We start from the raw sequence: 27,575 nt of genomic DNA, 5'->3' as shown, positions 1-27,575 counted from the left end.
TCTATTTCTGAGTACTTTATTTCTTTCACTGGTTTGTCTGTCGCTTTGACAATATTCACAAAGTTTTTAAGTTATAGATGTCTTACAAGTCTTAATATTTGGTTTGGCGGGTTTTCTTACTGTATTCTTCAAAACTGGCTATTCTTTTCCCTTTGCATATTCGGACAGATTTCTCAATCAACTGGTACAGCTTTAGGTGAAAAAACCCATTAGGAATTTGATTGGAATTGCAGAGTCTTTCAAATTGATTTGGAGACAGTTGACATCTTTATAACACTGAATCTTCACATCTAATAATTCGGTAATATCTCAATTTGTTTAAGTCGTTTTTAGTGGCTCACATAAAGTTTTATAATTTTTTTGCCCTAGAGATCTTGCATATAGTTATATTTATTTCTAGGTACTTTGTGTTTTGATCTCCTCTTCTTTAAAAAAAATTCAGTTGTCTTATTTTTATTAAAAAAATTTTTTTAATATTTTTATTTTTGAGAGAGAGAGAGAGGGAGAGAGAGAGGGAGAGAGGGCGTGAGTTCCAGTGGGGGAGGGGCAGAGAGAGAGAGAGAGACACACAGAATCTGAAACAGGCTCCAGGCTCTGAGCTGTCAGCCGACGACGTAGGGTCAAACTCACCAGTTGTGAGATCATGACCTAAGCAGAAGTCAGACATTTAACTGACTGAGCTACCCAAGCGCCCCGCGTTATGTTTAATTTTTTAAGAAACTGCCACCTGATTTCCAGAGTGGTTGTACCACTTTACAGTCTCTCCAGCAAAGTATGAGAGATATAGTTTCTCTGCATCCTTGCCAGTGTTTGGCTGTATTGGAATTTTTTATTTTGCTCATTCTGATAGAGCACACGGTGCTGATAGATACCACACGGTGGTATCTCACTGTGATTTTAATTGGCATTATTCTAACGACTGGCAATATTGAGCATCTTTTTATGTATTTATCTGTCATCTATCTTCTAATGTCTTTCCCCATTTTCTAATTGAGTTTTGATTAAAAAAACATTTTTTTAACGTCTATTTATGTTTGAGAGAAAGAGACACAGGGTGAGCAGGGTAGGGGCAGAGAGGGAGTCACAGAATCGGAAGCAGCTCCAGGCTCCAAGCTGTCAGCACAGAGCTCGACCTGGGGCTTGAACTCACTAACCACGAGATCATGAACTGAGCTGAAGTAAAAAACTTACCGGAAGTTGAAAGCTTAACCAGCTGAGCCACCCAGGTGCCCCAGAACTTTGATTGGTTTTTATGTGGACGTTTGCAAATAAATATAAAAGTTGAGGTAGTAGTAAAATGAACCCCAGTTCTGGAGCTTCAGCTGTTCCCCCATTTAGCCCTTTTGTTTCTTTTGAGAATTTCATAGCAAATCACACGCCTAGATTTCATGATCTTTCACTTGTAAATACTTCACTATGCATTTCTCTTGCAAAGATTTTTCAAAACTATAACCACCAGGATATCATCATACTTAATTTAACAGTAATTCTTTGAGGCACCTGAGTGGCTCAGTTGGTTGAGGGTCTGACTTTGCCTTAGGTCATGATCTCAAGGTTCATTAGTTCAAGCCCCACATTGGGCTGTGTGTTGACAGCCTGTGAGCGCAGAGCCCACTTTGGTCTGCCCTTCCCCTGCTGTGCTCTCCCCAAAATAAATAAATTTAAAAAGAGATTAAAAAAGCAATAATTCTTTACTATTTAATACTGATAACCAATAGTGTTAGTATGTACTTAATGTATATTAGTAACTAGTACATATATTAGCAATGGATAATAGATATCTAATATCCAATACTTAATGCATATTTACATTTTTTTTTGTTTCAAAGATGTATTTTTAAAAATGGTATGTTGGAATTAGAATTCAAACAAGATCGTTAGTTACATACTCTTTTTTGATAGCACTCCCTTTTTGTTCCTCAGGCAGTTGATTTGTTGGAGGAATTGGGTCATCTGCTAGAGTAATTTGGATTTGACTGATTCCTTTCTCTTTTTATCATTTGTTCTAATCCCCTAAACTCATAGGAAGATTTAGTAGTTTAGTTAGATTAGGATTCTGATTTTTAGAAACAAATCTTCACAGGGATACTGTGTATTCCCTGTTGCATTGTGTAAGGACCATAATGTTTGATTGTTCTACTTTTCATGCTACAAAGTGAGATCAGTTGGTTCAGGTATTGTCAGTCCTGTCCTTACATTTAACAGTTTTCCATTCATCTTTTGCCTAATGGTTATGGCTTCCATTGATGTTTGTTGCCTAGATCCAGTACTTTATTTGGGGTTGTAGAATAGTGATTTCCCAATTTAGTTGTTTTTGCATTTATTTGCTGGACTTTTCTTTATTTCTTTGCTGGATTTTCAAGAAAATTTATTAACTTTTTGGTTTTCATGAAATGTATTCATACAGGAAAAGCAGGAAAAATGCTCAGTTCAGCATCACCCCCCCCCCCCCCCCCCCACTGATAACTGATAACTTTATTTATCAGTTCTTAGAGTAGTGACTTGGTGCCCAACCAGTCTATGGAAGACACCAATGAAATGTTTTGTTTTTTTTTTTTTTTTTTTCTTCATCATTTTCTTTGGGTATCAGTTTGAATTTGTGGATTTTTTTTTTTTTCAACGTTTATTTACTTTTGGGACAGAGAGAGACAGAGCATGAACAGGGGAGGGGCAGAGAGAGAGGGAGACACAGAATCGGAAACAGGCTCCAGGCTCTGAGCCATCAGCCCAGAGCCTGACGCGGGGCTCGAACTCACGGACTGCGAGATCGTGACCTGGCTGAAGTCGGACGCTTAACCGGCTGTGCCACCCAGGCGCCCCTGAATTTGTGGATTTTTAAAAAAGGTATTTGGTGCTTTTCAATGACATATTCTTTAAAATTTCACTTTTTGTTTGTAGGTGTTTAGACATACAATTGATTTTTGTACATTGAGTTTTTTAATCCAGCAACCTTGCTAAATTCATTTATTTAAATTTATTTTCAGATTTTATCATCTGCAGATGGCAGTTTTTTTATTCTGCTTTTCAAGTCTTTATAACTTTCATTTCTTTTTCTTTCCTTACTGTAGTAGTATAGCACTCCAGTACTGTTTTAATAGAAGTGGGATAATGCAACCCTTCTCTTGTTCTTTACCTTAGAGGCAATGCTTCAATATCTCTCTGTTAAGATTGTAGGTTGTTATAGGTTCTTTATCAGATTAAGGATATTTCCATATATCCCTACACATTTTATCATGCATTAATGTCCAATTTTATGGAATGCTTTTCTGCATCTCTTCCCATGATCATTTGAGTTTTCTACTTTTAATCTGTTAATGCGAATTACATTAATTGATTTTCTAATGTTAAATGGGTTTCCATTCCTGGAATGGATGTATTATTATCCTTTTTGTAGGTTATGGAATTTAATTTGCTAATATTTTCTGATTTTTACATTTATGTTCACAAGTGAGGCTGGCTTTATAATTTTCATTTTCCAGTACTGTTTTCTTGGTTTTGGTACTAACGTACCAAATAAAACAAGTTTAGGAGAAGTTTCTTCTTTCTGTTCTCTGTAAGAGTCTGTTTTAAGAATGGAATTCATTTTTCTTAATTATTTCTAGAACCTATTCATAAAACCATTGGGGCTTGGAACTTTCTTTGTGGAGAAGATTCCCAGGTGGTTTAATTTTTTAGTTTTTTGAAGAATACGAGGGGAAAGTAGAATCTTCCTGTGGTAAGAAGCTAGTAGTTACAAGTGAAAAATTCAGTTGTTTATTAATATTTTTTACTGACTGTTTTAAGTGGTATGTCTCCAGTTTTTGAGGTATAGCCTGTATACTTTTTATTTGTAAATTATACTTATTTTGAATATTACTACATTTTAAAAAGTAGGTTATCTACTATATTTCTTTAATACAGTTTAGATTTGTGTTTTAAGCTTCTGAAGTTTGTAAGATTTCTGAATAACGAATCTTTAAGGACTCTTTAGAGAACTTTCAGCCAGATATCTAAGTTCTGCTGGCTCTGCCAGTTACAGTCTTGAGTCTGTCTATTACTTTCTGGGCCTCACATCCCTCATTGATAAAAAGAATAGCCACTTCACGTAGTTTTCAGAGGATATACTGAGAAGTGCCTTATAAACCGTAAACTGTATAAGTGAAAGGTTTTAAAGATAGTGAATATAGGTGAAGTGTTCAAAGAAAGAGAGTTGGAGGAACCTTTGAGATTTGTTTAAGTCTCTCCATTTTATTGGAAGTAGAAGCTGCAAGTTTATGTGGAGAGCTGAATGCGCAGCCCAGGCTTCCTGTTTCTCAAATCGCTGAGCTTTTTCTCTTTTGCCTTCCTGCAAATTAAATACTAGGTACTTGAGAGAAACTTTGACTTCTCTAGGTACATAATTGAGTGTATTATTCCTAAGAGGTTGGGTAGAAAAGTGCATGTGACATTAGGGAGAAAAAGGAATTTTAAGACTTTAGTTTCTTAAGTTACCCGTAATTAAAAGTGCTGTCAAAGTAGTGATTGTTATTTCCCCCCCAGAATTTAGACAAAGAGAGCCTTGTTATACTTTTCAGGGATTAAAATTCATCTAATACAGTAAGAAGTGAGGCCCTGTGTGGTTGCCACATAACTCTGTACTTGAAATTCCGTTGAAATTTTACTTTAAAAACCATTGCTTCAGTGTAATTTTAGTAAGACCGTGCCTTATATTTAACATGAAAACTTTCAAACTAATTGTGTTTTGCAAAAGGTGCCTCCTTAAAATCCAACTCGTCTACTTGATTCCTTAGTCTCTCCAAATACAGGCTCAAAAAAATTATTTCCTTTAAATCCTTAAGTTGATACTAATAATGAGAAGGTTTCTTATTATTTGAGCTTTGAAGATTCAATATGTTACATAGTATTTGCAGGAGGGGACTTCTTTCCTCCCTCCTTCTCCCCGTGGCAACCTGTTAGAGATGCCGGCGGCAGGGCCCGCCTTCCCTCCAGCCCTGCTCCCCCTTCCCCTTTTCCTCCATAAGGTGCAGCATTCACTTGGTGCCCCTTACCTCCATGTCTGCTGTTTGCTCTCATTTAAGAATTTCCTCTTCCTTTCCTTCCCATCTTACCCTTCCTCTCCCAGAGAGTCTGTTTTGGTGAAATGGGGCGACACTAGGGACGTATTAAAGGGAGGAGCCCAGGTTTGCTGAGGCACTTTTAAAATCCCAGACATCATTATACAAAGTATGTGTCTCCTATTTTAAATGAGTTCTTAAAAATTTTACTTAAGTCATTTTGATCACTTTTTTTTTTTTTTTTGAGCTAATACCATCAGATTCTAGATTTGTCAGTAGTTACTATGAATAAAAAGTTTCTGGGAACTGAGGCTGTGTTCTTTTAGTTCAAATAGTAATTTCTGTGAGATTCATTATGCATTTATATCAAATTATAATTTTGTTGTCTTAAAGTTGAAGGTCAAATTTTTATTTATTTTTATTTTTTATTTTTTCAATATATGAAGTTTATTGTCAAATTGGTTTCCATACAACACCCAGTGCTCATCCCAAAAGGTACCCTCCTCAATACCCATCACCCACCCTCCCCTCCCTCCCACCCCCCATCAACCCTCAGTTTGTTCTCAGTTTTTAAGAGTCTCTTATGCTTTGGCTCTCTCCCACTCTAACCTCCTTTTTTTTTTTTTTCCCTTCCCCTCCCCCATGGTTTCTGTTAAGTTTCTCAGGATCCACATAAGAGTGAAAACATGGTATCTGTCTTTGAAGGTCAAATTTAATTTTCAGTTGTTATAGGCTTGTGACTTTTTTCCCCTGAAAAACAAGACGTTTTCTTTAAGTAAAACTCATTACATATATCCTCATCACAAAGGTAGAACTTAAACCTGACACACAGGAGGTTTAGTTCCTTTATATGTTAGTTTCTTTTTAGGTTTAGCGGATGTTAGCTTCACTACAGTTGTATAGGTTTTCTAGAACTGTGAATTATTATTTATATTTTTTCATTGCTCATCATAGGAATTCATGAGGGTTATGTTTTATGCTAGTTTTGCAGCCCTGGAAGCCAAGGACCAAAAGTGTTGAGAGGTTTGCTAAAGATTATGTAGGTAATAAATAGTGGAACTGAGATGTGAGCTCAGGTCTGACTAGAGAGTTGGTGGTTGTGTGATTATTTAGGGATAACGCTGGTTGATAGGTAGAGTTACTTGCTATTAAAATAGTTATGCATAAAATGCTGTTAAGAGTGGAGAATTGGGATTATCTGTTAGGAAGATCCAGAAGGCTTTACAGAGAGGATGAATCCTGGTGAAGTGGATTCTTCAGGGATCAGATTATGCCTTGATTTCATGCTGTGAAGACTGGGCTTTATCCTGTGGAGGACTTTGAGGTCCTGAAGGATTTCAGCAGGAGGGGTGATTTGATTAGCTTCATATTTACAGATGTGGCTCTCACTCATTTCTTTTCCCTGTCAAAAACAGAGCAAAAAGTCTGTATTTAGAAGACTGACCCAGTGGTGATCTTAAAGAACTTTGCTCTCCTTACGAGTACAGCTGCATTTAGGATAGAGATCACATCTTTTAGTGACAAAATGGTTTCTTTAGATGGAATCTAAATTTATGCCTGGATTATGGTAATATAAGTAAGATTTTTCAGTGTAGGATCTACCCAGTGACATCATTTCAGGAAGCAAAGCTGGTATTACTTAAAATGATCACCATTTTATGAATGACTTCTTTCATTGCATTCTAGATCATTCAAAATCATTTCTTAGAAATGTCTGATCGAGTTCTGTAGGCAGAAAGAATGCAACGATTGTCAGTCTTTTTGACAACATGTCCTCATTGGCCAATTTCTACCTATTTGATGCCACCCTGCCTCATGTTTTTCTTCCTATATCCTGAGGTGGAAGAGAGCCGTTGCAGTGTCCAATCTGTCCTGTGGTAGGTGGAGTTTTCTTGGATTATCTGTAAGAACAGTCTTCCTGTTGTTAATGAGGCCAAATAAATAAATAAAAGAGCTTGTAATGATATGAGTTTAGTTTTTAGTATTTAATCATTCAGAAATTGACTTTGTGTGTATAGATGTATTTTCTCTAAAATTACAAAATACAAAAGAAAATTGTAGTTACCTTCATGTTTGAAAATGAATAAGACCTTTTTGTGTTGATGACATCTCTACTTAATGGGGGCTATATACCATGGTGGAAAGAGTGGAGAGTTCTAGGTATTAGTAAAATTTACTTTGTAATATTTTTGCAGTCTGCCTCTTTCCATATCACCTCATTAGTATAGCCTTAGTTTAGACCTCATTGCTTGAGATAAAATTACTTGCTTCCCTGCCTCCAGTCTGCTGTCATTAAATCTACATTTTGCAGCTACATGCAGGTGTATTCTGTACACAACACAAATCTGACACTATCCCACCCATGTCTCCATGAATCTCTTAGCTCTAATAAGTTCTGCTAAATGCTTGGAGTTGTGATATAACTATAGAGGCTCCTTGAACATTTAATTTCCATGAAGTCTTGCTAGCTTAATACTTTTACACACATATGCCCCTCCCCCCAAAACATAGGTGTTTGATTTTTGTAAAATATTTTAGTGGATTTATTTCTTAATATGCTTCAAGTACCATTTTACTTATTTTTTTACTTACCTTTTTTTACCTTACATTTTTACTTACCTTTAATTAGTATTTATTAAAATTTAATAAAATACTGAATTTATTTCTTCATATGCTTAAAGTACCATTTTATTTATTTACTTAATTACTTTCAGTATTTATTAAAAAGATATAGGTAGATGTTAATTGAGGGAGGGATATAAAATTTTGAAAAGATAGAAGATAGGACATCTAACTGATAGTAAATAAGAAATTGGCACAGATCTCTGTCAACTATGTTCATAATTTTGAAGGCCAAATTTCACTGAGGCTTGTAGAGAGTGCTAACAATAATGAAAGGCATTTTGGAATGTTTTGTTTGGAGAGAAAACAAGGCAGCAAGTTGTTTCTGATCCTGTAATGATAATAGATGACTATACAAAGTCAAACTCTTCACTGCCCATTGGATTCTCTCTTTTGTTAGGAAAATAATTGATCAAAAATGATAGATTCAAGTTATTGAAAGAGAATAGTAGGATGAGAAAGGAGCTAATTGTTCTCAGTGGCCAGGATATTTCGTTCTAGGGTTTAAAAACAACTAATTATTGGGGCGCCTGGGTGGCTCAGTCGGTTAAGTGTCTAAGTGTCTGACTTTGGCTCAGGTCATGATCTCGCAGTCTGTGAGTTCGCGACCCACATTGGGGCTTTGTGCTAACAGCTCAAGGCTTGGAGCCTGCTTCGGATTCTGTGTCTCCCTCTCTCTGCCCCTCCCCCGCTTGTGTGCACGTGCGTGTGTGTGCTCTTTCTTTCTCTCTCCCTCTCTCTCTCTCTCTCTCTCAAGTAAATAAACATTAAAAAAAAGACAATTATCTTATTTTCATGATCTCTGAGCTGTCATGGAGACTGTGAATGGTATGTAAAGGCCGACAGTTTTATTTTTTAAACATTTTTTAAAGGTATAATTGGCATATAATAAATGGTTCCTATTTAAAGTGTACAATTTGGTAATTGTTAACATATGTATACATGCATAAAACCATCACCGCAGTCAAGGTATGAACATAACCACCATCCTCCACAGTTTCCTCATACCCCATGGAAGAGGAAACTGAGAACCAGCAGCAAGTGAGGAAGAGAACAAGAATATTAGGTTGTCCTGGAAACTGAATAAAGGAGAGAATGTGCAGATGATTACGGATAGGCCAAGTAACAGGGACATGTGAATTAACCATTGGATTTAGTAAGGTAGAAATTACTTGTGATTTTGACCAGGGTAGTTTTGGTGGAATCGTGAGAGCTGAAGCCTGATTGGAGTGTATCTTAAGACAGACAGGGAGGAGAGAAATTGGAGATACTAAGTAATGTTTTCAAGGAGATTTTCTACAAAGGGAAGCAAAGAAATGGGGTAGTAATGCAGTGGAGTTGAGAATGTCCCCCCCCCCTTTTATTTTTTTTTAAAGGAGGAAGAAAACTAACGTTTGTTTATATTCTGATGGATGGCAGTGATTCATTGAAAGCAAAATGTTAAGTGTGTGAATTTCTGAAGTAGTGTAGTGCTCTTGAAGGGCCAAATGGGACGAAATTTGGTTCATGAATGTAGGGATTGGCATTATATAGAAACTTGGATAATTCATCGGTGACTACAGGCTGGAGACTCAGTTTGAGTTGTAGACATTGGGAGGTAGTTCATTGCGCTATGCGAGTTCATGGAAGTTCTCTTCTGAGTGCTTCATGTAATTTTTTTTTTCTTTTGGTGAAGTATTTTCTTTTGTGAATGAGAATAGGGAGTAGAGACATCACGGGTGAGGATCATAGAAGGGTGCAGTGGAGGTCTGTGGTTATAGATTTAAGGCATCATGATCAGCCATGTTTAGATGTACAGGTGTAGATACAGAGTAAGTGGAGAACTAGGTTTTTACCAGGGCTATGGCTTTGTTAACCAAGTGTCATGAAAGGAGAGATGAGTCATGAACTTGAGTGTGTTTTCAGGAGAGTGATTATAGTAAGTGATCATAGATTTAGCTATGAAAGAAGGAGAGAAAAGACATTAAGGGTGAAGGACAGTAGTCTCTGCAAGAGATGATGGTGACTTTGAATGGGGCAGAGTCTGGATAATGTTTTAAAGGTAGAACCAACAGATTTTCTGTGGTTGGATATTATGTGTGTGAGGGTTGTAATCAAGGAATGACCTTAGAGTTTTTGGTCCTGAGCAGTTTCAAGATCTGAATTGTTGTCAGCTGAAGTGCTTGGTACTTTATCACATTCAATGGTTTGGCTGTATTTTGTTGATTTGACTGTTGTGTATAAAAAGAAAATTTTCTAGTGTAATTAAGCTAGGCAAATATAAATGTAAATCAGCTTAATCCATGACCACTCATTCAGTTTCCATATTGATTCACTCATTCAGTAAGCCTTTGAGTGCTTGCTATGTTCCACGTGGTGTTCTAGGTGATGGGAATGTGAACAAGATGCATAATTAAATCAACTATTTATATTGGTTTTAGTTCAAATTGAGAAATGAAAGTTTGGAAAATTTATGAAATAAAAGGAATTACTATGTCTTAGATGAAAATTTATATTATCTTTGTATTGAATTGCTAAGTATCTGGCTACATTGACTATATTTATTTAGGCCAGTTTTACATCTTTAATACTCTTCTTCTGGGAACTTACATTATCATGCCGTTAATTTTTAGGTCACTTATTTAAAATAACTTAAGGTATTAATATCCTAAAAAATATAAAAGTAAGTTTCAGGGTTGATAAATTGAAATTTATTTTACAGTTTGTGGACTGCATGAGAAAATCTTTACTGGCACCAGATATCTTGTTTGGAGCAGAAATGATATTTTTCAAGTTGATAGCCTGAGCAGTTTCCAAAATGTAAATCTACCCTAAGTGGAAGAAATTATACTATTTTTTAAACATTTACTTATTATTTTTGAGAGAGAGAGAGAGAGAGAATGTGTGAACGAGCTAGGGAGGGGCAGAGGGAGAGAAGGAGACACAGAATCTGAAGCAGGCTCCAGGCTCTGAACTGTCAGCACAGAGCCCGACACGGGTCGCAAACCCACAGACCACAGGATCATGGCCTGAGCCGAAGTCTGATGCTTAACCAACTGAGCCACCCAGGTACCTCACAAATTATACTATTTTTAAGAATATGCAGAAAACATTCTTGGGGGTAATTCTTTTAGTTGAGTCATGTGCGCCCTGAGTTTTGGACAGTGGCAGAGTTGTTGGAGAAAGTGTATATACTTTACTAAGGACAGTTCTCTGAATAGGAAGGTCAATATTTGTGTGCATATATTTTGATATATTGATTAAATAATTTAATTACTTTCAGTATTATCTTCAATAAAATCTGTGTTTAGAGAGAACGCCTAAAAGTTGATTTGTTGGTGACAGAACATCATTACTACTGAAGAGCCAAAGTAAACACAGAGAAAAGAGGTTCCCTGGGAACTGTTTATGTCTGCCATACTGGTTATGAACAGTGTTGCCTACATATGAGGGATCTTCAGTAACGTCTCTGTAACTCTGAACTCACTCCCTTCTACTTACATATTTCAAAGCAAAAACAGATGCTGGAATTATATGGTACAAAAAATCATGTGAGAAGGATAGATAGAAAAGACTCTATTGGAGACTGAAATTAATTGATGATCTTTAGAATTAGGCGTCGGTTCTCTCATAAACTAATAAACAGATGCTTTTGCCTGATTCTGGTTTTTGCAGGAGGCCCTTTATAGGCTCCTAACAAATGCTTATATCTCTAGTTTCTCACTGCTGCTTTTGGATGTCTTTTTTTTTTTTTTTTTTTTTTTTTTGAGCTTTGGATGTCTTTAAGAGGCTGTTTTGTCCATGAATATCTTAGCATTAGAAAATGATCAGTGAAATTCTTAGGGTATACATAAGCAGTGAGTGAAATGAAAAGTATGGAGTATGGACATCTGACATGAAGGAACAAAGGAAACAGACATTGACAAACACAAATAAAAACATTTTTTTCTGATAAAATTGACATCCCTTGACGTTGGCCTTTTTGACTGAATTATTCCTGAGTTAGATACAGGTGTAGATTAGATGATACAGATGTCGATATATCTCTCCAGGGCTTTTTAGATACCAGTTCTGCTTTCTTTGCTAGTTCATACTTAAGATGTTATCATGTACTCAACTGTTTTAGGGATTCTTTGCACTGACATGCTTAATCTCCGTCGTTCATCCATATAGAACCAAGGGTTCTCATGAATATTACCCCCAACTCTAAATGGATATGTGTTGCAGGAAAACAGTGAATCAGCTGAACCAGATGAATATAAATTTAAAATGTAGACTGTCTCTTGGTGACCTGTCTCAATCTCCGTTTGCTTACTGTAAAAATATAGATAGTAATAATTATGTTTCATTATTTAAAAAAAATTTTTTTTAACGTTTTATTATTGAGAGACAGAGAGACACAGAGCATGAGCAGGGGAGGGGCAGAGAGAGGGGGAGACCCAGAATCTGAAGCAGGCTCCAGGCTCTGAGCTGTCAGCACAGAGCCTGACGCGGGGCTCGAACTCACAAACTGTGAGATCATGACCTGAGCCGAAGTCAGTTGCTCAACCAACTGAGCCACCCAGGCGCCCCTATGTTTCATTATTAATGTAAAAATTAGAACTAATGTGTTAAAAGAAATTACAGCAGAATCTGGTATATGCTCAATATTTAGTAGCAAATAAAAATTAAGAAAACCTCAGGGAAAAAAGAGGCTTAAAAAATTCTGGGAAGATATATATATATTTTAATTCAGAGACACCTTTCTAATATTTTCTGCTGTGATGTTTTAATTACCAAGAAGGATTTATAATGTATAGTTGTGTAACTATACATTATTACTTAGGAGCCCTGTGTGTTGGAATCTGAATTTGCAAACCTTTAATGTGTGGATTGTTTTATGAAACTTCTCCTTCCCAAACAAAACAAAACCAGTGTCTGTTTCTCCATAAGATAAAGGGTTGGCTGGTTGTTTCTTTCTATGCCGTATGTATATAGGCAGTTCCCAACTTAGAAATGTTTGATTTACAAACATCCCGAACATCAAGCCTCTGGCTGTGGCTTCATTTCTCTCCTACGACTACCATGAGAAGTGCACATATGCCTCTCACTCTTTCATTGAATGAAGGATAACTTTGTAAATCTTTCTTCCATTACTGTGGAACAGTACATGGATGGGGATTTACCCATTTTTGTTGCTGAAACTAAATTGGTAGGGCATTGGATTCTGCTTCCCAGTTGGAAATGTACATTTGTTTTCACTTAGAAACAGTAAGAGCTTTCTAAAATAATTGTTTGAACAAATTAATCCTATAAGTACATAGCCAAAACTTATACTTAAATGAGTGTTTTCCATTTTCAATATAATAATCTTTGGAGATTATATACTTGTAGTAAGTAATGCTCTCAATGAATCTGCTTTTAGAATTCTTGTTTTGTAATTTGCTTTCAGAGTATTCTTTTTGGGTATTTTTAAAAATAGGAAGTCATTTTTTTTTTTAACGGATTGTGGGGGATGAGGAAAAATAAAGTTCTTTTGAATTTCAACAAAATAGTTAACCAATTCTTTGATCTTGGGCATATTGCTTTGCAAATGAGAATTTGGTTTATTCATCATGCAAATGAGGATTTGGTTTATTCATCATGAAAAGAAGAAGCGAGGTTCATCCCAGTATAGCAGGGCTGTTGAGAGAAGTTGAATTAGATAACCAGGTAAAGCACCTGGCGTGTAAGTTACCCCCAAAATGCTCTATTCCCTCTTTATTTTCTCTCCTTGTGTTTTAGGGTATATTTGGTTTTGGAGTCAACCAAAAGATATTTGGAGTTAAGCCTAATTTAGAAAAATGCTGTTTTTGGTATCTGTTAAGGTAATAGTAATATCATAGAAAGACTAGACTTAGGCTGCAGGAGACTTAGTGTTGAGTTCCTCCTGTGCCATTTATTAGCTAATTCCTTCATCTTTCTGGATGATAGTAGTAGGTATCTACTGAGTTCCAAATACGTGCCACCCTCTGTGTTAGGTGCTTTATCTGCAGACGTCTCATTTAATTCTAACATCAGCTTTGCCAAGTTGCTATCTCTTATTCCCATTCTACAGATGAGGAAGTTAAGGCAGAGAAGTTAAATAACTTTCCTGAGGTTATACAGTAAGTGGCAGGATGAGAATGAATTAAAAGTTCTTCTTTTCCTTTTACAGACTCCTCAACCTTCCTTTCTGTAAAATTGGGATGCTAATTTTATTTTTCGAGATTGTTGTTAAGGTCTTGCACTGTGGGAGAAGTGAGATGGTGTCATGCTCTCAGGTCAGTACCAGGCAGTAACAACAGTGCTCTTCTCATTTCCCGAGTGTTGATACAGGTAGGATGGCATTAATGACCTGTGTTCTCTATAGCTTGCGTTTGGTTGCAGCTTTTTTTCTTCTTTATTGTGGTAAAACACACATAATGTAAAATTTACCATTTAAACCATTTTAAGTACATGATTCAGTGTCATTAAGTACATTCACAGTGTTCTGGTTGTCACTTTGAGTTACCACATTCTTCCCTCCAAAACAACCCAAAATAAATATAAGCATAGTTATTGCCCTATTCTGTACATGTAACGTTGCTAATTGAAACGTTAGTGTTTATAGTATCCTGGGGAACCAGGAGTAAATAAATCAGTGTACCTGTGTACTTTTATTTTTTTTTTGCACCTAGTCAACATTATTTTCCCACATATGACCGATGCAGCAATGTTATAAACATATATTACTGCTTTCTAGGAACTTAAATATAAAACACAATGGAAATATACAACTGTCAGTGAATACAGAGATAAATACAGCTGCATAAATACTCTTTCTCGTTTATTTAAATACATTGAAGGAATGTATTGGTTACCATGAATATAAATGTAGATTTTTTTTGGATGAGGGATGTGGTGGTAAATGAGTTTCATATTAAGATAGTTTCAAGGCAGAGGCATTATCTTCTGTCTCCTATCTTTAGAGAGGCTGTTTTGAGAAGATTAGCAGGAACTGTTTGAGGTGGCAAGGACAAGATGCATTTTATGGGTGGGGGAATAAGTGGAAGTCAAATAATCAGAAGATGGTAAATTGAAAAGTGTTCCTGGAAAGCAGGAAGGGATCTCAGTAACTGAGTTTTTATCAGATGGTCTACTTAAAACATTTGGAAGGTTTAGTTGAGCTGGACAGTTTTTTTAAGGGAAATTTTTAGCCTAACAACCAGGGGAAACTTCTTTCTTTTTATAAGAGTAGAGACTAATTAATAGGTACTTTCTATACAAAGTCAGTGATTAAAGAGATTCAGAACTCCAAGAGGCAGTCGTCAGTCAGGAGGGATTTAAAGTAAAGAAAGGCCCTTTATTTTCTGTTCAGTGTGACACGTAGGGCGTAATTAGGTACCTCTGCAGTGGTTTCTCAGCCCTCTATTGGTAGGGTTTGTTTCCTTTAACTGATGAACTTTAATTGAGTAAATATGAGAGATTCTAGAGCCTTCCACCTGCAGTTTTAGAGCGTCTGGGTATAGCACTGTGTATACCAGTTGCAACTTTTTCTTTCTCATTTGTTGTTCTGGCATGTAATCTGTTCTTAATAAATATGAACATATTTTAAATACCTACTATATGCCAGAAAATATAATAGATAATGGGTTGAAACTCATTTCTCCCTAAAAAAGTATACAGTGGCCTTTATTATTATTAGTAGATTTTTTGAGAAACATCCATTAATCTTACTGTATGCTAGGTAAGCATACAGTATGTTAGACACTGGGCATATAAGGGGCATAAGACAGACTCTGCCCTAAACAGGATATCAGAGAAGACATTACTTACTTTTGAGTTTGAATCATATCTTTGGTTTATTGAAAAATGACACCAAAGAATTATCTTGAAGACTTTAGAGAACATTTATTCTCAAAATATTTGGATTATAATATTTGATTTGGTAAATGCTTGAACTATTAATGGAGGTGCTAAATACAGTCAATATTTATTTAAAGAATTTCTCTCAGTGGCATTAATTAAGAAAAGCCTAATCATGAGACTCGTAAATAGTTGCCCGTATGGTAAGCCAAGTCTTGGTGGTATATGATGTTGCACATTGTTAAAGGGCTACAGTCATTGGTTTGTGATTAAGAGCCGGCCGGCTCCCCTTCTTGGTTTTTCTGTGTGAAATTTGCTGACCTTAAGGGTATTATGGGCGGGAAACTAGCTCTAAAGACTGGATTTACTTTCTCAGTTTTAGTTCTTTTCTTTTTTAAAAATTTTTTCTTGTTTTATTTATTTATTTTTTTGAGAGGAGGGGAGAGAGAGAGAGAGAGCGCTCGTGCGTGCAAGCATCCACAAGCGGGGAAGGGGCAGAGAGAGGGAGAGAGGAAAAGAAGCAGGCTCTGACCTGACTTGGAGCTTGAACTCATGAACCCTGAGATCATGACCTGAGCTGAAATCAAGAGTTGCATACTCAACCGACTGAGTCACCCAGGTGTCCCAGCTTCAGTTATTGTTATTATTATTATTTTTGATTTTTAAAATGTTTATTTTTGAGAGAGTGAGACAGAGCATGAGTGGGAGAGGGGCAAAGGGAGAGAGGGAGACACAGAATCTGAAACAGGCTCTAGGCTCTGATCTGTCAGCACAGAGCCCGACACGGGGTGTGACCTTGGGAACAGCAAGATCATGACTGAAGTCAGCCGCTTAACCGACTGAGCCACCCAGGTGTCCCAGCTTCAGTTATTTCTTAAGCTCTTGTTTTCTTAGGTTTCTGAACTGTATTCCCTGTATATATCAGTTGAATGGGAGGGCAGAATATAGAATGTGGAGTGAATATTTATTCCTCTTAAATATTGAAGGGTGAATGGAAACCCATTTAACACATTTTGTAACTCTATGTTGTTTGGTCTGGCTCAGCCTTTTTTTTTAACCTAGACTTTTAGGCCTGAAATGTCAATCATATTTGTCTTCTTTCTTGAGTACATTCAGTTATCACTTCAGTATAACCTTTTCTTTCTGTCTTCACTGCCATGATTGTGGCTTGTATTTTGTTACTTCCTGCCTGGACTATTAGAACAGACACGAGTTGGTAAAAGCACGTAAACTAAAGCGATAGTTTCTTCTCTAGATTAAAATAAAACTGACTGTATGGGAAAGCATATTTTGAACTTGAAAGCATTACACAAAATATAAATTGTAATTTCTCTGTTACAGTTCTTGTGTCACAGTCCTACTTAAAAATCATCAGTGACTTCTTTAGATGCCTCTTTCAGAGAGATTCATTGTCCTTCACTGACTGATAGCTCCAGGTTATTGTTCCAGATTCATATCCTGCTGCTGCCAGTGTTTTCTTCCTCTCTGGCGAGACTGTTGGCATAGCTGGGGACTCTGCTGTTCTGTGGTGTGTGGGACTGGCCTGTGCATTCTCGTTGTTTAACATCCTTAGCCTCCACCCCTCCACTGGATGACTGTAGCAGCAGAGTGGAGAGAGGTGAGCGGGAGTGGGGAGGGCAGGGCACTGAGTGGCACTCTCGGTTGAGAACCAGTCTGTTAGCCAGACTACTCCTTGTGAGTTCCAGAGCCCATCTTATTTTCTGTTTGAGTTTTTTTTTTTTTTCTTTTCTTTTTTCTGACCCCACGTATTAAAATCCACTTTCTCTGAGCCTCCTGGGTGGCTCAGTCGGTTAAGCATCCGACATCAGCTCAGGTCATGATCTCACGGTTCGTGAGTTCCAGCCCCACGTTGGGCTCTGTGCTGACAGCTCAGAGCCTGGAGCCTGTTTCAGATTCTGTGTCTCCCTCTCTCTGCCCCTCCCCTGCTTGCACTTTGTCTCTCTCTCAAAAATGAATGAACATTAAAGAAATAAAATCTAATTTTTCTTTCCTAATGCCACTAAAAATGTGATTGCTTGCATGTAAAAGTCAGACATCAGTATTTATTAGGTGTAGTAATATATAGTAATAATCTACATATTTTATATATATATATTAGTAATAATATATAGAAAGTAAAACTGGCTTAGTCTTTTACCCCATGTAGTTTTATCTTAACTGCCAAGAGTATAAAAGCCTTAGAGAAGACCATCTTTAATATTTTAAAGTTCTCCTCAATTTTTTTTGCATAATTTGTTCTGTATTTTGTTTAATAAATATTTAAACAGTAATATTTGACAATGAACAAATAAACTTTATACTTTAGGTTCTAGGGAGCCATTGAATGGTTTTAACTGGAAGAGTAAGGTTAATAAATTCCTACTAACTTAGGTAGATTTAACATTGTTATAAAGAGGTAAGGAGTTTTGTCGTCATTTTCTACATCGTAGTATTCTTACCTGCCATGTAATTTCTAGAAAAGTTGTTCTCTTCCAAACATTTATATTGAAAAACCAATTAGGCTAGTGATTCAGTACACAGATATTTTTTGAGCACTTGCTGTGAGCAGGCACTGTTCTAGGCACTCCGGAAAGAGCAGTGATCACAACAAAAGCCTGTAATCTCATGTTGACGTTACAGTGGGGGAGTTGGGCAGTAAGCAAATACATAAATAGATACTGTAGTGCCCTGCAGTAAAGTGCTATGAAGAATAATAGGGCAAGCAGAGAGAGCCTAAAGGCCAAGGCTGTTTTGGAGAGGGAAATAAGATGGCCTTTGAGGAGAAACAGTTGAGTTGGAATGAAGGCAGTTACCTGAGCCTGCGTGGATTTGGAAGAAAACCCTGCAGGCCAAGGAACTAAGTGGGAGCTTTCAGTGAGTAATGTATTAATATTATTTTCTTTTCTTTTCACTTTAGAATAATCCCTTCATAATCTGTCCCTCACTGATATTGTCAGTCTTTTCTCATAGTTTTCCAATTAAATGGGAACAATAGGGGTGCCTAGGTGGCTCAGTCAGTTAAGCAGTTAAGCCTCTGATTCTTGATCTCTGCTCAGGTCAGTATCTCATGGTTTGTGGGATTGAGCCCTGCATGGGGCTCTGTGCTGACTGCAGGGAGCTTGCTTGAGATTCTGTCTGTCTGTCTCACTCTGCCCCTCCCCTGCTTGTTCTCTCTCTCTCTCTCTCTCTCTCTAAATAAAATAAATTGAAAAAAAAAAATCAGAACAGTAGTGCTTACTTTCTAGGCAAACTGAAATGTATAATAGGCAATTTACATATAGTTGTATATGATAGGCATTCTGTAATTAGTAGTTATTGTTATCATTATGTTGTTAGTATAATAGCTATTAGCACATTATGTTCTTGCCTATACGTGTCTTCCTAGAAAACATTTGCTCGTCTTTTAAGAATAAATGTAAATATCACTTCTCCTTGAGTTTTTTCTTGCTATTCATGTAGACGGAACTACTCCTTTAGTTTTGCCACCATTATGTATTTACTACACGTCTGCCATTGTACTTGCCATATTGAACTTTATTTACTTGCTCTACTTTTTGTATACCGGGCTTCTAACCTAGTGTCTGACATCTATACATTTTCTAGATAAAGAGTATTCAGAAATTCATTTATTTGCCTTGTAATACTTACGTATAAGTAAATCGTTCAACAAATGTATCAGTCACTGTGGTAATAATAAACTTACTATCAAGGTTTGTTCAAGGGGAGTGTGGCTTGAAGACATTATTAAAAGGAAAGGTAATGTAGGAAGTATAGGTATGTATTCTAGGTTATCAACATCATGCAGTAGTGTCCCTTCTGTGGGACACATTTATGCTTCTTGGTGTTCTTAGCTCCTTGGGTCCTGGTAATATTTGTGGTAGCAATACTTTATTCTCTGATGTTGGTGACACTGTGACCCATTTACATTCATTATACTGATGCTGGAACATGGATTGGAGTCTTGAAGACTTCATTTGAATCCTAGCTCTGCCACTTCTAGGGATGTGATCTTGAGCAAGATACTCATGAGTGCCATTTCCTCATCTGAAAATGGAGATAATATGTGTCCCCCACAGGGTTGTAGAGATTATGTATATAAAGCAGTATTGGTTTCTGGAATGTAGTAGATGTTTCTTAGGTGAAATCATTTTACTTCATTAGACTTTGTTTCTGCAGAAATCATACTGAGGATTTGTTTGGCTTTGAGTAGAGGAAAACAAGTTGGAATTTTAACAGTGGTGTTTGTTGGTTGCTGACTTCGGTTAAGTTTTATTTTCTTTTGGCTGATTTCTTTTTCTTCAGCAGAAATTGCTGTTCTTGATCCAGAGAAAAGAAAGGACTGCTCACTGTATAGTGCTAGAAAGGTTTATGACACCATATTGCATTTAATACGAAGTGGGGGCACGGAGCAGAGGAAATCTGTCCTAGTTGTCACACGGGTGTCCAGCACCAAGCACTGGGCTGGCACCTTCCAGGCACTCCATATCATGTCTCGGTGAACAACTGAATTCTGTTTAGGTATCTGAGAAACACGTTTCTGGCTGTGGAACACAGGAATGTGCCGGTGCATTTGGGGTAGCTAAGGCGAGGTCAGTGAGGCAAAGGAGAGCCATTTTGGCGTTTCAGCAGCTGTCTTTGAAACCATTCTCCCTGATTTATTATATGCACAGATCTTTTGTAACAGTTTGTATATTTGAAAAAGAAATTTAGGTCAGCCAATTTGGGTTAAAATGATCACTTGTGCTGAATTGACCTAGAAGGGATACAGTTGAGAAAGAAAAGGAAAGGACTTTAGAACAGGTAATGGGGCTCAGAATTCACAACTGTTCTAAGTCAGATTTCTAGTCCTTAAGTCACCGTACCAAAAGGAAATACAATTTTATGTGGGAAAATGGATCACCCTTGCTTTATCCTCAACTCCTGCCCTTCCTTTCCTCCTGCAATTCTAACTTGGCAAAACGCCAAATCCTAGAGCAGTCTTCGTCATTTGCCTCCTCCATTCTTTGGAGGCCTGAGGTGCTCCGTGCTGCTAGGATTACAGTAGCACTTCCTGACCGCTGTGCCTCCCAGTCTTGCCTCCAGTCTATTTTCCACTATCACCAGAACGATCTTTCTATAATGCATCTGATTGTGTTCGGCTTCTCCTTGAAAGTCCTGTATGGGCTTCTCATAATTTTCAGGATGAAAATCCAAATTCCTTAGTGTGGGGAAAACCACCCTTAGTCTTAGAGATCTAGCCCCTTCTAATTTCTTACTGATCTCTTTTCTTCTTTCCATATATTCTCTGTACTCCAGACATACTAACCAGTGGCATTTCTCTGAACGTTCAACATTTTTCTCATGACACTGAACGTATGATGTTTCTTTTTCCATGCATGCTTTTCTCTCCTTCCCAAGGTCATCAATTATAGGTCATATAAAACCCCCAGGGTTACCTCTAGAAAACATCTGACTTTTCTCTCCCGGTCTGGATTGGTGCTCTTCCTCCATGGCTCTCATAACACTCTACACGTAGTGTTTTCAGTGGTCCCTAACTTAAAATATTGTTGTGGTCCACATGCCTCCTTTATCACTAGACTGTTTCCTCATGCCTGTCACTGGTTTGCACAGCATAAAAGCCTAGAAGTTTGTGATTTAGTGTATGAAGTAACAATTTATCAGAGACACAAAATTGCTAAACTAAGCCCTGGGTATTATGAATGTGAGAAACAGAAGACGTTTTCCTGCCTTGGTCATAAGCTCAATTGTATAGACAAAAGGATCCGTGTAAGCAGTTAGAGATTAATAAAGTACAACATTAACGAGGACTTAGGTTGAATGATATGAGAATAAAATATAATCAGGTTTCAAATCCCTTGGCATTTCATATCTGCTCTTTATTTTTCTCCTCAGTACTTACCCACTGCTAGCTGCTAGCATGCTCTACCTTTTACTTCTTTATCTTGTTATGCTCATCTCCTCCACTAGGCTGTAGTTTCATGAGGAAATTTTTTTTTTTTTTTTTTTTTTACAGAGAAAGCGAGAGAGCGTGAGTGTGCACTGGGGAGGGGCAGAGGGAGGGGGAGTGAGAGAATCTTAAGCAGGCCCCCCACCACCCAGGCCCCCCTCATGAGGAATTTTTATCTCTCTTTTCACTATGGTATTTCCAATGCCTGACATATGGTAGATGCTTAAGAGATATTTGTTGAATGGTTGGAATGGTGTTCGGAGGAGGAAGTAATCGCTGGAAGATAGTATAGATATTTATGAAAGATTTCCTGGAGAAGTTACATCCTGCAACAGACCTTGAAAGATAAGGTTTATTAGATAAGTAAAAAAAAAAAAAATCAATTTTATTTTTATATGAAGTTTTTTCAGATCATATGTTTCTCCTAATTTTCTTTTAAAGCTTTATATGGTTTTCAGAGCCCTCATTATTCACTCCTTTTAGAGTTTGACAGGGTTGACCACAAAGCCTGTTTAGTCAGTAAGTGATGCCAACCCTTCTATACTATTTGCAGTAACTGCGTATGTTTATTATGGACGCAATAACACATTGTATTCAGATCTTCTTTATTCTCTATGTTATGGTATCTGGGAGCTTTTGCTTCATAGCCAGTCAAAATAAGTACAAATGAGTTTGAATTTGTAGGCGTATTAGGGCTCTGGTTGTTTCATGAATTAGGGGTCATAACTGACCATTGTTCCTGTAAGTTCTTAGATTTTAGCAAATCTTGATTAGAGTTTTAAATACGTATACACACGTATGTCACAACGTTTATCATTGCATTTTCCCTTTTTACAGTTTCCTTTTCTGTTTCTTTCTCTTCCAAGACTAAATTAAAATTAGCTTTTGAATTAAAACTATTAAAAATGTTAACTCACCAAAATGAGTTATAACTGGAACATGTAGGTAATACAGATTTGCGTTATTCTTTTACCAAAAAAATTTATTAATTGATTTCCAGTACTGGCTTTGTGCAGTGTTTTTTCCTAAGTACAGAATTAGATCATTTCTTAGGCCATTATAGCTACAGTAGATTTAGTAAGCATCTAGACTACTTTATTTTAGAGATGTGGTAACTAAGACACAAGGACAAGTGATTTGTCCAAAATCAGATTGTTAATTTGTAACAGGGCCAGAATGATAAACTAGATTTTTAGCTGTTGTTGAGAAAACCAAATTGTGGCTAACCCTTCTATTATGCTAGTAACTACTTTATTTAAAAAAATTGTTTTTAATGTTTATTTATTTGAAAATTTTTTTTAACGTCTTATTTTTGAGAGACAGAGCATGCGTGGGGGAGGGGCTGAGAGAGGGGAGACACAGACTCTGAAGCAGGCTCCAGGCTCTGAGCTGTCAGCACAGAGCCCGGACTGGGGCTGGAACCCACAAACTGCGAGATCATGACCTGAGCCATGAACTCTTTGATTCTTAAATAGAAAAGTGAAAAAAAAAGTTTCTAAGTATCGTGTGCCTATCCTATATATATCCTTTTCTTGTATTCTCTGATATTTTCCTAGGATTCACATTTTAATTGAAGTGGATTATTCGAAAATAGCCCCTTGTATTCTGTGCTTTTTAGGTTCTTTTTTTTTTAAGAAAGGAGCTCTGTTTTTGGGGGGAAATAATTAGTAAATATAGTAGGTTGGTTAAGAAGAAAACGGCTAAAGATGTGGAAGCAGTTAGACAACCTGAAGTCAGGACGGGAGTTACTCCTGGTTGTGGTTGCCTAGTAGCCATTAAATTCAGTTACTTATTTTTAGTCTGTTGTGTTCCTGTATTATACTTTCGATGACTTTGCTGGACTTTTTAAAATCTGTTGGTTTGACTTAGTCTGATATTTGATGTTGTTTTTCTTGTCACTTGTATGCCTGCAGCCTGTGTTTTGGCATGGCAAGTCAAAACTGCCCTTTGTTCTGTTGCAGATCCCTGCCTGTCACTGAGTCCGCCATGTTTCACAGAAGATGATCGATTCAGCCTGGAAGCTCTTCAGACAATCCATAAACAAATGGATGATGACAAAGATGGTGGAATTGAAGTAGACGAAAGTGATGAAGTAGGTGGAAAACTTTGCTGGGTGTCCTCTTAAATTTTCCCGTTGTTCCTCAGGTGACTCAGCTCTATCTTTAACATCTTCAGTTTTTCTCTTTGCATCTTAATTTATATGGTTTTCCTTTGTTCTTTTCTCCCCACGCCTATAGAAGTCTTCCCAGTTTAATGAGAATCCTCACGTTCCTGCATTTCTCAAGCATAAATCTGTTTTGACGGTATCAGTTATCTGTTGCTGCTTTACAAACCACCACAAAACTTGGTGGCTTCAGGTGACAACAGTTTATCATTTTTCCTGATTCTCTGGGTTGATTGTGCTCAGCTGGGTGTTTTCGCTGTTCCCTTAGGTATGGGTTGAGGTCACTGGTGGTTGCGTTCAGTTGGGGACTCTGCCGGGGCTGGAATGATGACCTCTTAGCCTTCACAGTCTGTCTCCATGTAGTCTCTCATCGTTCAGAATCTAGCTCAGGCTTCCTTACAGCATGGCAGCTGGCTTCCAGGGGGCAGTGATCGGAGACAGCCAAGTTCCCATGTGAAAGTGCTTATCATGCCCCTGCTTGCCAGTGCCTGTTAATATCAAATTGGCTTAAAGCAAGTTATTTGGCTAAGCTCATAGTCTGTGTAGGAGAGGATTATACAAGGGCATGAATGCCAGGAGTTGTGGCTCATTGGGGGTCACCAGTGTACTGGTCTGCTGTACCTGCTGTGTGTGTAAATCATGTTTCATTTCTTAAGCATTCTCATCTTCCCCCCAGCGTACCTCCAGTGTCCTTCTTAGGTTCTCCATGGAAGTTGTTTTCTTCGCTTGGCTGTAGTCTTATTCTAGCCAAATCCCCTGGTCATTTTCAGGCCTCTTTCTTTGTTATGTTTGTCATGGTTGAGTTGCTTCTCTTTTGGTTCATAGGATACTAAATTACATTATCGTCTAATGTTACGTAACAGTGACATTCTCTAATCCCATTGTTATCTAGTAGTAACATTCTCTTCAGATTAATTCTTGATCTGCCGTATAAAACATTTGTCCTGCAGATGCATATCCTTTTTTAGGCTCTACTGGACTCCCCCATCTCTAAGCCAGGCCACCTTCCTGACCAGCGTATATTGCTTCCTGTCTGACATCTTTTGAGTGTTCTTACTTCTGCTTTCAAGTTAGTTTGTCTGAAACAAAATCTCAGCTCTCCTCTTTGAAACACCTCACTGTTCAGTGGCACCTCTGTACCTACTTCTCCTCAGTTCTAATTCTTCTAAGTCAGGGTTGGCAGACTTTTTGTTGTAAAGGCCCAAATTATGGGTTGAAATGTGTCCCCCGCGCCCCCCAAAAAAGGACATATTTTGAATTCCTAACTTCTGGTTCCTCAGAATGTGACCTTATTTGTAAGTAGAGTCATTTCAGATGTACTTAGTTAGGCTAAGGATATACTGGACTTGTGTGGGCCCCTAATCCAGTATGACTGGTATCCGTGTAAGAGAGGAGAAGCACCATGCAATGGGGAGACACTTGCAATGGGGGGAAGATGACCCTGTGACAATGGAGGCAGAGGCGGGAGTTACAGCGCTGCAAGTCAGGGAATGACAAGGATTGCTGACGACATCAGAAGCTAAGAGAAAGGCATGGAAAAGAGTTCTCTGTTTCTACAGAGCTCAGTTTCCTCAGTGGTCAGGTGGGTGGGACTGAAAGTTCCAGCCCTCTAATCACCTGGTCTTTGTGCTGACCTGCCCCGTCCTGAGATGATCTAGAGGCCCCATTGTAAGTCATCTTTTAGCATGAACTCAGGTGTGATCAAAAGGGGCAAAATACTCTCCTATCGCTCAGGAAATTCCTGTGCCAGGAACCAAGGACAAAGGCCAAATATATTTCTTACTACATCACAATTACAGAAACATTTAAGTCTGAAAAGAGTAGCAAAAATGCACATTTTTTTCAGTCATTAAAAGTGCCATCAGAGGGAGATCTGTTAAAGTTGTGTATAATATATAGACAGAGAGGTATTAAGTAAGCTTATGCAGGTATTTGACAGCCTATTTAAATGTATCTGATTGCATAATAGTTCCTCGAATTACAAGTTATTTTAATCTTTTTAACCTCATCGTCAGATATTAAATGCTCAAATGTGTGAAGTGTTGTTATCGCCATGAGAAACAAAGTAAGCATGTGTGGCTATATAACTTGTACCTCAGGGAGACTCGTCTTGAGTCATTCCAGTTTCAGTGGAGTTCCAAACATTTTGTAATAAAAGTTAGAACTAAAAACCTTTTGTTAAAATTTAAAATTTATGTTAAAAGAACTTAAGAATTCTGTGGGTATGACAGGTGCTTTGATGTTTAGAAACAGAAGATGCTATCCTTGGCTCTGCATTTCTTCTAATATTAATATTTAAAAGCAAATAAAGTATGCCTTTATGTTTCATCAGTACCGTACAGAATCTAGGAATCCACTGCCCAGTGTGTAGCTACTAGCTACATTGGGCTGTCGAGCACCTAAAATTGACCTGTGTTAAAAGTGTAAAATGTGGGGCGCCTGGGTGGCGCAGTCGGTTAAGCATCCGACTTCAGCCAGGTCACGATCTCGCGGTCCGTGAGTTCGAGCCCCGCGTCGGGCTCTGGGCTGATGATGGCCCAGAGCCTGGAGCCTGCTTCCGATTCTGTGTCTCCCTCTCTCTCTGACCCTCCCCCGTTCATGCTGTTTCTGTCTCAAAAATAAATAAACGTTAAAAAAAAAAAAAATTAAAAAAAAAAAGTGTAAAATGCACTTCAGATTTTGAATATGAGAAAAATAGTGTAAAATATTTGAACTTTAAAATACCGATTACCTGTTGGGAATAATAATATTATGGACATAGTGGATTACGTAAGATATAAAACTAATTTCATGTGTTTCTTTTTACTTTTTTAATGTGACTTCTGGAAAAGTTAACACCACTTACTTAGATCAAATTAATTTGTATTGAACAGCTCTGATCTAGAGACTGGCATGTTGTAGACTTTAAGGAATGAGTTGTTAATTCTGTGGCCCCTGGACTGTTTCGTGCCTTCTGTTCAGAATAGCTACATCTTGATTTGTATTTCTTATAAGTGTCTGTTTTTTAAAGAAGTAAATGGTAATACCGTTATGGGTTTTGAGCAGTCATCATTCAAAAACTTAATGAGTTTAATAGAAACTTTTTTTCTTTAAGTTTATTCATTTATTTTTGAGAGAGAGAGACAGAGAGAGTACATGGGGGTGAGGGGAGCAGAGAGAGAGGGAGAGAGGGAACCCTAAGCAGGCTCCACACTGTTACCATGGAGCCCAGTGTGGGGCTCGAACTCACAAGTGTGAGATCTTGACCTAAGCCGAAACCAAGAATCAGACATTAACTGACTGAGCCACTCAAGGTGCCCAGTGGGAAATCTTAATTAAGAAAATTAAAATACCTAATTTCTTGTGATTTTTTTTTTGTTTGAAATGTTATTTTTTTTAATTTAGAAAAATATTTAGCATTTGAAAATGCGAGTTGAAAACTTAATTTTTTTTCTCTGTAGTTAGTGCCTCTGCTTTTTGTTTTTTTTTGTTTTCAGTTATATGAGAAAGCATTTACTTTTCTAATTTATTCACGCATTTAATATTGAGCTAATATTTGAGGGTCTGGTTATGCCAGATACTCAAATAGAGCTTAGAGTGTATCCGGGACAAAACAGACAGAATCCCACATAAATCTTCAAGCCCTTCAGTGAACATTCTGTTGGGGCGAAAAGGCAGACTAAACAAAAAACAAAATAAGCTGAGAAAAGAGGGCTGAGGACAGGTAGATGATAGATAGCTGTGATTTTGAATAGGGTGGTCATGGCAGGCCTCATTCAGAAGGTAACTAACATTTACTTAAAGTGTATGCTGTATTCAGTACTTGGGCAAGTAAGAGAGTAGGTATCTGGCAGTTTTCCAGTACTATTCTCAAACTGAAATTAGAGGACATGAGTGTTTTAGATTAGGAACAGGATGTAAAGCTTTTGCTCCGGCCTCAGATCAAAAAGATTAGCTGTCAGTGCATGCTCAATCTGTGTGTGACCTGTTTGGATTGAGTTTTTGA

At 37.4% G+C, this 27,575-nt stretch overlaps 1 protein-coding gene across 3 annotated transcripts in view; it reads left to right on the top strand.

Moving 5' to 3' along the window:
• The window catches only part of STIM2 (stromal interaction molecule 2), a 151,443-nt gene that overhangs the window by 39,458 nt on the left and 84,410 nt on the right, over positions 1–27,575 (top strand). For all 3 annotated transcript variants that reach the window (XM_047856571.1, XM_047856570.1, XM_047856572.1), the window contains one exon: positions 23,388–23,518. In XM_047856571.1, the coding sequence (XP_047712527.1) occupies positions 23,388–23,518 (131 nt within the window). The remainder of the gene's footprint in view (positions 1–23,387; positions 23,519–27,575) is intronic.

This window comes from Prionailurus viverrinus, chromosome B1 (assembly GCF_022837055.1).
Source record: "Prionailurus viverrinus isolate Anna chromosome B1, UM_Priviv_1.0, whole genome shotgun sequence".
Lineage (NCBI taxonomy): Eukaryota > Metazoa > Chordata > Mammalia > Carnivora > Felidae > Prionailurus > Prionailurus viverrinus.
The sequence above is the reverse complement of the archived record's forward strand: the minus strand, read 5'-3'. Positions and strand labels throughout refer to the sequence as shown.